This window comes from Equus caballus, chromosome 9 (genome assembly GCF_041296265.1).
Source record: "Equus caballus isolate H_3958 breed thoroughbred chromosome 9, TB-T2T, whole genome shotgun sequence".
Taxonomy (NCBI): Eukaryota; Metazoa; Chordata; class Mammalia; order Perissodactyla; family Equidae; genus Equus; species Equus caballus.
This window is the reverse complement of record NC_091692.1, coordinates 54,786,399-54,801,224: the sequence shown is the minus strand read 5'-3', so window position 1 is coordinate 54,801,224 and position 14,826 is coordinate 54,786,399. Positions and strand designations below refer to the sequence as shown.

At 37.5% G+C, this 14,826-nt stretch overlaps 2 protein-coding genes across 2 annotated transcripts in view; one reads left to right on the top strand and one right to left on the bottom strand.

The window, feature by feature from the left end:
- LOC138915571 (large ribosomal subunit protein uL15m-like) overlaps positions 1–11,641 on the top strand; it is a 79,395-nt gene extending 67,754 nt beyond the window's left edge. Inside the window, 6 exon segments of the mRNA XM_070222318.1 lie at positions 4,326–4,790; positions 5,656–5,706; positions 5,708–5,814; positions 6,415–6,580; positions 9,067–9,190; positions 9,690–11,641. Coding sequence (XP_070078419.1) covers positions 4,326–4,790; positions 5,656–5,706; positions 5,708–5,814; positions 6,415–6,580; positions 9,067–9,190; positions 9,690–10,024 — 1,248 coding nt within the window. The 3' untranslated portion in view covers positions 10,025–11,641.
- The window catches only part of LOC138915577 (large ribosomal subunit protein uL15m-like), a 254,981-nt gene that overhangs the window by 206,305 nt on the left and 33,850 nt on the right, over positions 1–14,826 (bottom strand). The window lies entirely within an intron of this gene.

Sequence of the window (14,826 nt, the reverse complement as noted above, 5' to 3'; positions counted from 1 at the left end):
ATATTTCACACTGAAGCTGTTTTGAACTTTCAGTAATGTAAACTCTACTAATTGGGCAGTTAGAAGCTGGGCAGTGCATTTTAACTTTTACTAGCCTCATAAAAGAGACCAGTAATTTTTATATAGCAGTTTTAAAATGTGGTTCAGAGTATCCATGTTGGATTTATGGAGTATGCCGTTTTAGTGGTAAAATGTTATAAAGCATGTGCCTCCATATAAAGATTGGGGATTTGCTTCATATGTTCACAGTTCTCCGAGTGCCCCTTTGCTCTGTTAAAAGTCAGGTTCTGATCATTTTTCTAAGCCAGTTTTCCTAAGTCCAAAAGGAATACTTAAAGCTGAATTTAAAAAATAAGTGCACCTTGTCAAATACTTGTGTTTTTACACTTGTGTTTGTGTGTATCTAATAATCACATATACATGTAATACTAAAGAGATTTTCAGCTATTACATTGAAAAACTGCTTACATATGTATAAGGAAACTGAAGAGAGGGAAATACACAACCAAGTAGATATTTGGTCTCTTCGATCTATACTGAACCCTCTTCAGCAATTAATGTTACCTGCATGCTAGGGTATGAATCCTCTCGCTCTTTTTTATTCCCCCAAGAAAGTATACATAATAGATTGCAAAACAGCAGATGTCAGGGTCATCTTTCTTTTTAAAGAATTAAGCCATATTTTGTGAGGGCCAGAACTTGGATGATTTAATGTATTTCCCCTCCCCGCCCCCCGCGCCCCCAGTGAAAAGCAAAGTTAATGTTTCAACACAATTTTATTGACCTCTTTATACAGAATTTTACTTGCAAAAATTTGGGGGCTTGAAGGCATTACATAATATTTATATTGTATTGAGCTTTTTTATTCCTCACACTATATTTACATTAATAAATTGATTGAGAAGTTTATAGTAAAGGGATACTTACAGAACACTTTTATATCATTTAAAAGATGACCTGACCAAAAACTTGACAGGATTCATAAAATCAGGGATCATTTTGCTATTGACTTCACAGTGCTCAGTAGTTTTATAGGTAATATTATAGTTAATTTGCCGCGTTTTAGTACTTGTATTATTTATTTTTGGTCAGAAATAGTAAATTAAATATTTTTTGATAGTTTGTAGGTAATGATCAACTCCTAACTTTTAAGATTTTTTTATTTTTTCCTTTTTCTCCCCAAAGCCCCCCGGTACATAGTTGTATATTCTTCGTTGTGTGTTCTTCTAGTTGTGGCATGTGGGACGCTGCCTCAGCGTGGTCTGATGAGCAGTGCCATGTCCGCGCCCAGGATTCGAACTAACGAAACACTGGGTCGCCTGCAGCGGAGCGCGCGAACTTAACCACTCGGCCACGGGGCCAGCCCCCAACTCCTAACTTTTAAAAGAAACAAAATGTTTCTAGTTACTGAGTTCACTTTTGATCATACAAACTTGGAAAGGCAGGGAAATTTATGGCTTCCCCTTCCCCCCAGTGATTCCATTAAGATATTCTCTATGTTAAACTTTCAAAGTACTTTATAAATTTAGTTACCAGTTATTACTTATTAATTGACAATTTTCTGAAAAATCCAGTTTCAGCAGACTTTTAATGAAGGTGAAAGCAACCATTATGTGCTTTCTACTTATTTGAATGTTCCTCAAGTATTTTATATTTTAAAAAAAAAAGAAGGAAAAGAAAAAACGGTGCCTCTGTTTTTAGAAAACTACTGCTCAGTAAAGTTGTTTAAACCATTTCTGGTAGCTAATGATAATTTTATATTAAATTGTATACTAACTTTAGTGAGACTGATTTTTTTAGTTGTTTACAGTACAAATACTTGTATTTGTTTTTTAATTGCAGTATTTCCATTGTCACAGTAATTTAGTAAAACTCTGGCTGCCTTGATTTTGACAGATTTTGTTAATATAAACTGATTGTTAGGCAATTAGTTATATTTATGCATAAATCAATTGCTCTATGATTCATGAATTATTTATTACAATATTTTCTAATGAATTCATGTATCTGTCTTGTGTTGTACTGTAATTCTGTTCCTACTTTGTGTTGTTATATATCTAAATCTGATTGTATGAATTTTAATTGTTCAGTTAACGTGTTTCTAGGTTGTAATTTGTAGTAAAGCTCTTCAGTGCTTTTGCACTTAAATTTAAAAAATAAATAAAAAATAAAAATGATTTGGTTTTGGCTCATGGTAAAAATCAGTAATAATCTAATAACTGAAATTCCCTTCCTCCTCCTGTTCCCATCCCTGCCAAATATTATTTAATGTGTGATCTCATTTAGGGAGATTAGATGGGAGAGTTTTATATGCATGTTTTTGTTTTTTAATCTCAGAAACAGAGGGTTAAATTGATCAGATGCTTCACTGCACGGTGTATTAGTATTACGGTTCATACCAAGTACCTCATGTGATAAATTTATCCCCTTTTATTTTCATCCCCCTCTCTCATTCTCTACCCACCTTGAGAATTTTAACTCTAAATAATGAGCTCAAAAGAATTCATCTCTGTTGGCAGACTGTTAAGGCACTGGGATAGGTAGGGGAAAATTATTTGGGAGTGTGTGAGAAAGAGGCCTTCCCAAGGAACTTCAAATTACACCATCTTTACAGGGCTTGTTTTATTCTTTTTACGTAATGATTCAGTAGTCACTATCAACTGGGACTGGAATTAGGATGGACTTTAAATCTCTTGTTGAGATGTTTTCTTATGGCAAGGTCTCATTAACATCATTTAAACAGAGTATAGCACAACACCCCAAGCAGGTGGGTGCTTAGTAAGTATTATCATGCAATGATAATGATGATGTAAAACTATAGGCTTCAGGTAAGGGTTGATGACTTATTCACCACACACCTTAAACTACATTCTTAAAACACAGATGAAACTCATTAAATTATTTTGACAGTTTTATATGCTTCATCAACATGTTGGATATGGGATAAACAAACGGCCTACAATTAACTACAAACAGTTATTTCCACTATTATTAACGGATGTTCACCAATAGCATTATATAACCTACACAACACAGAGCATCTACTTGCAAGAAATGCAGCACATTGTTTTCTATTTCCTGTATCTCATTTATTCAATACACATTTTTTCCATGAGAAACATTATTGGTGTTAACACTCATCCAAAAGTTCATTACTTAATGCAAACGATTTTCTAGGTAGAGAAAAAAATTGTATATATTTCTGTAGATGAGGGCACATTTTGCAACATATTTTGTAATTTTCCTCTCAGAAGTATGAAAATTCTAAAGAAAAGATTATGAAATATATTGAAGTGAAACCTCTTAAAGGCAGGAACTAGCTTATTTTTTTTCAGTATTTTCTTTTGTACTTCTAAAGAGTCTGGACTTTATCTTCACATTGTTTTATAGAACTCATATATCTGTATTTTTCTTGAATTTGCATTATTAGGTCCACAAGAGACGTACTTTTTTTTTTTTAACTTTTATAAAATACTCAATTTGGGAAAGTCTGTCCTACTCGATTTCAAACAACGTGGGAGCGAGATCTTGTTTGACTTCATCCACGTATATTTTTCAGTAACAGGTTTCAGTGTCTTGCTCATAAATATTGCTTAAATAAAGCATGAATGCAAATTTTTCTTTCTGTAGTATTTTATACTTGTTTTAAAATAAGTTGAAAAGGGTTTAATTAAACATAGAAGTAGCTCCCCTCCAAAAATTTCTCTCCTTCACTATTTGTGATCACTAAGAGGAACCAGAAAGAAAACTCCCCAGCGAGACAAGTGAAATATAAAAAGAATAAGAGAAAGAAAAAGAAAGGAACCTTGTTTTCTATACCACATTCACTTAAGACAAAAATAGGGAAGCTATTTTTTAGCTTGAAAATAATGTTATGTGTTCTATGCTGCAGATATTCAATTTTATATCCTAGGAAACACTACTGTTCTACTAGGAGGCAGTGTAAGTGTGAGTCCTGGCTCTGCCGCTTGTTGTGAGACCTTGGTCAAGCTACCCGACCTTGCCAACCCTTACCGTCCCGGTCCGTAAAAGGTAGTAACATCTACCTCCACAAGCTATTGATCGAATAAGGCTGACAACACAGCGATGACACGTGCCAAGCGCTCCTATGGCACCTGTCATCACGAGCAGCTCAGTGAAGTTCGTATCTCAGCGACTCGGTGGGTCAATGCAGTAGACGTAGAAGCACACTGATGGGAATGCGTAGGTTGAATTTCATTACACAGGTTAGTATTAGCCAGGCATTTTACTAGCTGGACTCTGAGTATTGTTTAATCTCACTGTGTTTGATTAGCCAAATTCAAAATTAGTAATTCTGCGCTCAGGTTATCTCATTCTCCACGGCGCGGTCAGAGAAGACGCTGCCTCTTGAGGACCGCAGACCGCAGCGTTTGCAGTGCGCGTTTGCTGTGGCGGAAGAGAACACCGGACGTTCAAGCCCGGGCTCAAGCCACGATCTCTCAAACCATGAAGACATCCGCAGCGAATTTACAAAAAAAAAAAAAGGCAGAGCAACACCGACATGTCAGTCTTCCAAAGCTTCCGAAGCCGCTGCCGGATTCCAGGGCGCTGGCGCGCTCGCGGCACTGCGACAGGGGCGGGGCCGCAGCCGTAAAGCAGCGCCCCAGACCACGTGGGCTCCGACGCGGCCCGGTGCCCTTGGAGGCTCTTGCTGGGGGGTCATGGCAGGTTCGGTGCAGGGCAGTGGGTCCAGGGCTCTGGACCTGCTCCGGACCCTGCCCCGGGTTAGCCTGGCCAACTTAAAGCCGAATCCGGGCTCCAGGAAACTGGTAAGTGGCTGGTGGCGTTGCGGGCAAGCGCTGGCGCACGGGGCGATGGAAGCGGCCCTGCACTGCCCGCGCTTTCCGGGGACTGCTTACTCCAGAGGGTATTGGGATGGAGGTAGGGTTTCTGAGTCCCTGTTCTCCTTAACTGCAGAGGAAAATCTTCTCGCGTGGTGTCAACTCGTAATACGGTTTATGCTTAAAAGCATAATTATGCTAGGGCGTAGGAGCGAAGTCGCACTGCAAAATGATTGTCCCGTTCAAAATTGGAATTAAAATGAAGGACTTTTCCAGTATAGCTTCATGGGAAAGAGTTGAATTGATTTATTCCGTTAGATGTCTCTTCAAATCACTAAATACAGCCAGAAAAGCTGTTAGGTGACGTACTGTAATTTTGAAAATCAGTTCGTTGCCTTCGTGAAGTGACAGGAAGTAAATTAAGAAAAATGTTTTCTTTATAAATTAATCTTTAAATAAAATAATGTATGGGTAGCAATGACATATTTACAATTCCAAAATAGAATTTCTTAACTATCATGTAAGCTTTGTTTGTTGTGGATGTTTAACTCTAGGTTTTTTTCCGTTCGAGCCTGTTGTAGAACCCTTATCCCCATCCCATCCTTGGAAGTTTGCCTTTGAAACACAGCTTGCACTTTGGTTGCAAGAATTAGGTACATCTTCAGAGGCAAAGATGCTGATTTAGAGTGTTTGGACGCTAGAGCAGCTAGGACAGTGCTTGGCACAAGGTAGTGTTAGCTAGTACTGGTTGGTTGGATGAATAAATGGTGTAACAAAAAATATACAACGAAAAGATGAGATACAGTTTATAAAAAGGCATCTGTAGATCATAAAACTTTGTTCTTTCCTTTAGGAAAGACGACCGAGGGGGCGGAGAAGAGGTAGAAGATGTGGCAGAGGCGACAGATAAAGGAGAACGACAGAGAGGAACCCGGCCCCGACTGGGCTTTGAGGGAGGCCAGACTCCATTTTACATACAAATCCCAAAATACGGGTTTAATGAAGGACATAGGTAGGTTGTTCTGCTTTTTAAAGTAGAAAGCCCTGTTTTTCGCTGAGAATCACCTAAAAAATAGCTTGGTAGAAATTGATAGTCACTTTGAAGCAAACTTTTGCCCCTGTTCCTCTGAAGCATCTTTAGTCGTGCAATTAGTTTGGAATAGCAGGGAAAAAAGCCCAGACATTGAGCCTGCAAAATGGAGATAATGATGCCTGCTCTCCTGGTTGTTTAGAGGCTTAGCAATAATATATATAAAAACCTGGCTCATTGTGATTACCCAATAAATGACAACTACCATGGTTACTTTGAGTTCCATTAATGCATAATTCAGATAGTGGGTTAAATTTTCCCCAAATTTGTTTGTTGATTTGTGTAAATGAGTGAAGTAAAATGCTTAAGAGGCAAAGTATTTTTAGCAAAATAAAGGAAATACTGGTTTTGTGTCGTTACCAAAAATCAAGCAGTATAACGTTTCTGTTGTAGTCAGGAGGGTCTTATTTTGTTACCATCTAAATTGTTGGAGGAAAATAGAGAACAAAACTTTTAAGTTGATGTGGAGAACTTAAGAGGAAGAGAGTTGAGTTTTCCAACTGTTACTTTCTTGTTTTGTAGCTTCAGACGCCGGTATCAGCCTTTGAGTCTCAACAGGCTGCAGTGTCTTATTGATTTGGGTCGAGTTGATCCTACTCAGCCTATTGACTTAACCCAGCTTGTCAATGGGAGAGGTGTGACCATCCAGCCATATAAAAGGGATTATGGTGTCCAGCTGGTAGAGGAGGTAAGTCTGGATTAGTATTTTTGGAGTTAGATAGGAGGCTATTTCTGATTTTCATATAATCTATACTCTGCCTCCTTTGTTTTTATCCCTTTTGAATTGTTATAACCATTACATAGTGGTGATTGTGTTTATACTCAGTTGTGGTTTTAGAAAGCCAGCATGATCACGTCGAGGGGCCTCTGTTCCCATGGTCCGGGAATGCTCTTCTCCCGTGTGTCCGTTCAGCTTGTTCCCTCCCTCCCTTTGGTTCTCTGTTCAGATCTGATAATATCAGAAAGGTCTTTTTTGATTTTCTTTTATAAAGGAACACTCAGCCCCCACCCGCTTCCCCCACAGTCGTACTCTGTCTGCATTACTCTGCCCGAAGTATTTTTTCTTTGAATATATGAACACCTGACATTTATTACTAAGTAATGCATTTATTTTTCATTGTCTTCCTCAGTGTGATGTAAGTTCTTTGAGAGCAGGTACTGTGATTCATTCCTATGTTTGCAATATTGGAAATATTGGCTCATGATAATAATTCAGTATTTATGGAAGAAAGGGATCAAATCCAATTCTAATCGCAGTAAAGGACTTTTCTATTTATAGACATTGGCCAGGCATTTCATAAGCAAATAAACGTGTTGTTAATTAACTGCTCCTCCTCCTTGTTGTCAGTAATGTAACTGTGTGAGTAACTTAGTGTCCACTAGAGGGAGGCATATGTTTATGGAAAAACCTTTTAGATTCCTTTGAAAAAGTAAACCTTACGGATAAAGGATTTTCAAATAAGATGATTTGAAGATAGATTACCAAATATGCGATTAAGTCTCAGTATCCTACTCTGGGTGTATAAGGGAATGCACATGTAAATTGACATGGAAAAATCCGTGACCTCTTCAGCTGTTAAACTGCGCATCCCAGCAACTCACAGGTATGTGTCTATTAAACTAACAAAAATAATCCTGAAAACGACACCAGGGCAGTGGTTGTGTAAGTACAGTTCCACATCGTTTACAGCTCTGTAAATTGATTTCCGATTTGTAGTAAATAGTGGATAATAAGACTTTCTGATCCTTCAGCATAAAATTACCAATTTGGAAAGACATGTTTTCAAGGAAAAACAAAATAAACCTAACTGATAGAAAGACATTCCTAAAAATGCTTTTATAATACTTAAAATACTGCAACTAACCCCAATGTCCAAGGATGGGGAGTGGTCAAGCAATCTATGGAATAGTAATTAAAAATCACAAATTATAGGGGCTGGCCCTGTGGCCTAGTGGTTAAGTTTGGCGCCCTCCCCTTCTGTGGCCTGGGTTCAGTTCCTGGGTACAGACCCACACCACTCGTCGACGGCCATGCTCTGGCAGCAACCCGCAGACAAAATAGAGAAAGACGGGCAACAGATGTTAGCTCAGGGTGAATCTTCCTCAGCAGAAAAAAAAAAAAAATCACAAATAATATGGCAAGACCTTACTTTATTGAGTCAAACGTACCATAATTATTAAAATGCAGGTCGGTATCATAGATGGAAAAAGTGTATCTTAGAATTGATGGAATATTTTTTAAATATATTAAAGGTTCATAATTAATAAAAGGAACTTGATTGGGAGCCAGCTTGTTTCAACCACACCAAAATAGGAAAAAATTCTTATCACTACAAAAAGAATGGTAATGATGCCATCTTTTTATTTTTGTCAGAATCTGTTTTGAAATTAAAATATAGCACATCCTAACTAAAGTGATCAAAAGTAGAACTTAAAAAAGTTCAGGACTACATTTTTCAGTGTTGACCATGGTAGGGAAAGGTAAACTTATTTTCTGTCAGTTTAGAGGCTGTAGTAAAGTCAATAATGAATGCAAAGTGAATTTCTGTTGTCCTTTGCTCCCTTTTTTCTTAGAGGGGGTGACCCCTCCAAAGCTCAGATATTTTATTCTTTCGCTGATTCTAGCCCACTCGTCCCCCTCTTTAACCTTCTCTTGGCCTCTTGCTTGTTAAGGGATAGGAAGATAAGTCATGATCTGTATCCTACAGCATAATGTTGTGGTTAAGAACACATACTGTGGCTGGACTGTCTGGGTTAGAATCCTAGCTTTGTGATTTTGGGCAAGGTATTTAACCTATCTGTGCTTCAGTTTCCCCATCTGTGAAGTTGGTTTAGCAATAATCCTGTCATAGGGTTGTTATGAGGGTTAAACAGCCAACTATTACCGAAGTACTGGGAATGGGTGCTTATATTGGTGTCTACGAAATACATCAAGTGAAAATATAGTCATCTCTGCTCACAGGGAAGGAAAATTGGTAAAAGAAGGGGGCCTAGAAAATGTAAAAGAATTTGATGTTATTTGATAGGACCTGGAAGCAGAAGTCTTTGAAGTAGGAATTGCTGTTACATTGTGGGCATTTTGGAGGAGGAAACACAGTGTAAAAAGGAAGCTTGCCATAGTTAATTTACTTTTAGCCAAGCTAGCTACTCACAGACTATTTTGACGTGTTACAGGGTGCTGATACCTTTAAGGCGAAAGTTAATATTGAAGTACAGTTGGCTTCGGAACTAGCCATTGCTGCAATCGAAGAGAGTGGTGGTGTCGTTACTACAGCCTTCTGTGATCCCAGAAGTCTGGGTAAGCTTGCTCCGCAGTCATTTTCTTCTCTCCCTCTTTGTCTCATGCTGGCTGCATGTGAGGATTGTAAAAGTCCTCATGGCTGTTTGACTTGCCGTTTGGACACCTCTGTTTTCTGTTTCAGGATTTCTTATTAGTGCTGTGGCTGGTGGGGCTCTGTCCTCTGATAGACCTCAGCCAGTAGGTCATAAAAAGGTTTTGTTTTTGTTTTTGAACACAGGGCTTAAATACAATGTTACCTATGTCTAGAAACTCACTAATGGTTGGTAACCCAGGAGTAACTCTGACTTTCAAGATACAAACTTTTGAAAATTAAGCATTTCCATTTGTTTACTTAAAACAAGCTTATTTAATTAAAAGAGTTCTTGGAATTAAGTTCTCATCTTGGTCATATTTAAAAATTAATGATTATAAAATACCATTATTAAAAGAAAACCATCATGTAAATAAAATAGTCAACATTTGCCTTTCTCTTTTTTTAATTTAAAAATTGTTTTAGAAATTCTATGCAAACCTGTTCCATTCTTTCTGCGTGGACAACCCATTCCAAAACGAATGCTTGCACCTGAAGCACTGGTGCCGTATTATACTGATGCAAAGAATCGTGGTGACCTGGCGGATCCGGCCAAATTTCCTGAAGCAAGACTTGAACTCGCCCAGAAGTATGGTTATATTTTACCTGACGTTACTAAAGATGAACTCTTCAAAGTTACTACTCGAAAGGACCCAAGGCAGATTTTCTTTGGTCTTGCTCCTGGACGGGTGGTGAATATGGCAGATAAGAAAATCCTGAAACCTACAGAGGAGAATGTCCTCAAGTATTACAGCTCATGAATTCCCTTCCAAGAAAGCAGAGTTGGAAAAGAGGACTGGAAAAGGAGGCCATGCGATAAAACAAAGAATTGGTGCGGTCACTGTGTTTGAGTGATGTCTACGACCTGGCTCTCAATAATACTTTCATCTTGGTCATTGTATTATTTCTTATCATAGTCATTGTCAAGGAAAGTCTGCCTAGCAATGGCTTAAACAAATTAGTTTTTTTCTTATTTTTTATCACCTAAGAAGAATTGGTAGTGACGGTAATAGCCATAGCAGTTCAATAATCTTGCAGTTTCTGTATCTGCAATTCTCATGGCCTCTCCCCAAGACCCTAAGATGATCACCATGGCTCCAGTAAGAATAACCTTAAAGGGCAGGAAGAAGCGGGGAGAATGGTTCAAGCTATAGCTGCCCTGTTCATAAGGAAGCAAAAGTTTTCTCATGACCACCCCTTGCAGACTTTCATATACATCTTATTATCCATAGCTGTGTCATTTGATTCCCTCTAAGGGCAATGAGGCTGACGCACTGAGACTTAACTATGCCTGCCTCTACAGTTGGTAGATGGGAGAGGCAGAACATCCTTGGGGATGGAAATTGATTAGCCAACCACTAAGGACTGCCAACGTCATCAAAAAAGTTATTCATTCAGTATATATTTGTTGAATGTCAAGTATTCTAGGTTCTATTTAAATAACATAATATACATATATTTTATAGGGTACTTGATATTTACAAAATATATTTTTATAAATATAAAATAATTAAAAATACTTTAGAAAAGGTGCACTACTTCAAAAAAAGATCATAATAGAAGTTTTCAATGTACATTTTTTAAAATGTGCTTTCAAAAACCGTACCTAGGCATTCTGGAAAATGTAATGAAAACAGGTATTGCAGTTTGAATGGTACTACGCTAGAAAACAGAAGTAAATAGTTGTAGCAAAAACTTGTAGATATAAAGATGTTTCTGTGAGAACATAAAGGGCTGATGTACCCATAATGCACATGACAGAGGGTTTAACAATGTGCTGCCAGGCACCGTAGCTTTTATATACTCGTTGATCCGTTGCTGCTGCTATTAAGTTGGTTTTTCTTACTAACGCAATAGGATAGACTTAGGGTAGATGATAATAACACATTGTGTTCTGTGAGAAAATATTGGGCCGTGGAAAAGAGAAAATTAAAAGGGGCGATTTAATTTTGAAGTTACATATATGATCCTGAAAGAGATAGAGAAACAACAGGAATAGTATTATCTTATAATAGCACATCTATTTATTTGGTAAATTTAAGACAACTGTTTAATAGTATCTTTATTATGTTCAAGATTATCATTATTATGTTTAAGATATTATTATTATGTTTTTAAGACATAATTTTCACTCTGAGCTCATTAGTAACAGTATAACAAAAGTTGAGGCAAATTCATTTTTGTTTTCAATCTGAAAAAAGTCACTTTTGGAAGTTTCAAGAATGGAAAAAGTGCTATAAATGTGTTTCATTAAATTGTTCTTTTAAAAATGTATTTTGAAAGTCTACAACAATGTATGAACACACCATTTTACTATTAATTTCTTCTCCTGTACATATCCGTGAGACCAGAATAAAAATGGACTATTTTCCTGGCTAGATATGCATTTATTTCATAAAGGAGCTCCTAATTGCGGAAATACTTGGGTGAAACCATCATCTCCATTCTCTGGATCCATTCCCAACGTCAGATGGAGAGACGAATGTGACTGGATTTCACCTGTTCAGCTTGTAACCCCAACCTTTGTCTCCACTTGGAATAAAGTTGTGTACTTTCGCTATCAAAAGGAACTTCCCATTCACCATCTGGCCCTTCAGCAGTCCCCTAAGCACTAAAAATAGAAGTAAGACTAAACGGGTGAAATTAATTTTAATGATTTGTTTTACTTAAGCCAGTATTTCCAAGTATTGTCATTTCAATGTGTACGTAGTGTACACTTAGTAATGAGATATTTGATCTTCTTTTTTTGTACTAAGTTTTCAAAATCTGGCTTTTACAGCCTATCTCAATTCAGACTATCTGCATTTCAAGTGTTCAATAGCCAAATGTGGCTAATGGCTACTGTGTTGGACAGTCCAACTCCAGAGTATCTGGGATTTAGCTGCTCTGTTTCCAGTTGACTAAAGCAGCACAGCTACCGTGACAATCAAGTTCGGTGGTGGGTTAAAATAGTTCTATATGAATTGATGTGCATAATGAAGATGCATGCCTAATTAAAATACAAAACCACCTCCCCTTGGAGAGAAATCAAGCAGGTACCATAAGCCAAAACATAGACCACACATCAGAAAATATTTAGATAATCATCACAAATCTGCTTTTAATTTTGAAATATTTGAAACATAACCAGCCAATATTAGAAGACTAACAGAAAATATTTGAAGTAATCCAATAGTACAAAATAGAGGCAATAAAAGTTATGAGTATTTAATAAATGTTGTGTTTAATAACATGGATAATATAGCCATGAAGTATCTTTAAGTAAAAAGAGTTAGAAGACACTGTGTCTGATATTACTTCATTTTGGTAAAATAAAAACATTTATCATTATTTGAACAAATACATAGTAAAAAACATTGAAAATGCTTATTTATGTTTTCTAAAGGCACCATTTTTTGTTCATAACAAAAAATAAAATAAGGCATGGCACTGTGCATGAGTAGCTAATCTGAAAAACCTTCCACTGTAAACGCCTGGATATGCAAGACAAATTATATCAAGCATTCTTGTACCTGCAAAATTGAGGTCATATAAAGGAAAGCACAATGCCTCGTTTTCCACAAAGGAGGAGGAGTTCAGAACAAGCTCAATGAGCATCCAGTGCTGAGGCTGGTGTACCGCTTCCCTAAGTTGATGGGTATGGGAGGATGGGTGGGGAGCTTCTCTAGAACCTAGAGGATTGGGTTTTACTATCCCTACTGGAAGAGGAACTCTGTACTGGGACCCTGAAGGATCCGTGTTTCACAATGAAACCCCTACAGTAAAACCTCAATGAAAAACTTGGCTGAAATAGAAACCCACAAACACAGGGAGTTGACAGACAAGTCTTTGTTTTTTTCTTGGACTCCAGCTGGGATTCCTCTAAGAATTTGTCACTAAATGTGTGCCATCCAGTTGGTGTGGCTTCAGTGTCCACCACAACTGTACCTAGGAAAAGTCTAGCCGAAAAATAAATATAAAAGTATATTCTAAATTAATTGCATTTCCGTAGCAAGAGAAACTCTACACCCAGGCTACACAACAGTTTCAAGATAAAGCATTATGAAGTTTTAGCTTCTAGTATAAATATAAATTTACAAATCCTATATTGGGGTTTCTATTGTTAGATAACAAATTCTTACAAAACTACTGGCTGAAAACCACCTTTCCATATACTTATGGGTTCTGTGGGTTTAGAATTCAGGAAAAGCATAGGAGGAAGCTTCTACATGTTGCATGGTGTCTGGGGCACAGGCTCGTGAAGACTTGACAGGTCAGGGTGACTCCGTGGCTGGTGGCTGGAATCAATCAGAGGAGTCTTCACATGTCTGTGAGTTGATTTTGGCTGTAGTCTGGGTCCTCAGTGAGGGTTCACAGGAGCACCAGCATTTGGCCTCTCCGTGTGACTTGGGATTTCCACTGCATGGTGGCCCCAAGGTTCCAAAAGCAAGCGTCTTTGCAAACAAGTCAGAATCAACATTGCCTTTCATGACATAGCTTCAGGAGTCCTGCAGCATCACATCTGCTATATTCTATTTGTTAAAAGTGAGTTACTTATATCAGCTGAGATTTGAAGGAAGGGGACACGGAAACTGCCCTCAATGAGAAGAGTGTTAAAGGATTTATGGACATATTTTAAAAACACCACAGTCTGCATTTGGGCTACAAATTATTTAAATTCCTCTCACTTGCAAAACATACTTACCTTCTCCCAAGACCCCTCAAAAATTTGATTTCATTACAGCATTTGGGTCCGGTTCAAGGCCCAGGATCTCATAATCTAAATCAGATCCAGGCCAGATTAAGTTCTTCAGATACAGTCACCCTTGATATGAAGACCTGTGAAGCAAAGAGGTAAGTTTTCTGCCCCCTCTAGCCACACCCCTCTTCCAAACATACACATCTGTGGGGATACAGGCATTGGATAACTGCTACTGATATACCCACTTAAAAAGATGGCAAAAAAAAAAATTTGTTATGTAACAGTGATACAGTGTCGGATACATATGCTGTGTATCCACAGCAATTCTGAGGTACACCCAGGTGCATGCTGGCAGTTCTCTGATGTAGGCTCAGCCCTACTCTCTGGAGGGTTTTTTTCTTGCTTTTGTTTTGCTTTCCCCATGGTGCTTGGCTTTGACTTCTGGTTTCTTGGTTCTGTACTCTGACAAGCTGCACAGTATTTCCATAGATAAAGCATGACAAATTATGAGCTAAAGATGCCAAGTTATAAGGCCCATTATGAAAAAACCTAACATGATTGAATGTAATTAATATCAACTGAAAGTAGGTTTAGAATGCTAAGAATTTATAAAAGTGTTATGATAAATTATAAAAAGCATATTTTAAATGATTAAGACACAATCTTAAAATCTGAAAAATAAGATACCATGAAGGGGTAGGTATAAAAAAGTAGAATTTTATAAACAAAAGTTTTATTAAAATTTAAAACACCTTACACGGGTAAAATAACAGTTTAGATACAACTGAAGACAGAATTAGTTAACCAGAAGAAAGGACTAAAGGGAATGCAGATTAGAGTGAAAAACAAATATGTAAGGTTTAATGAGCTTGTGGGATAAAA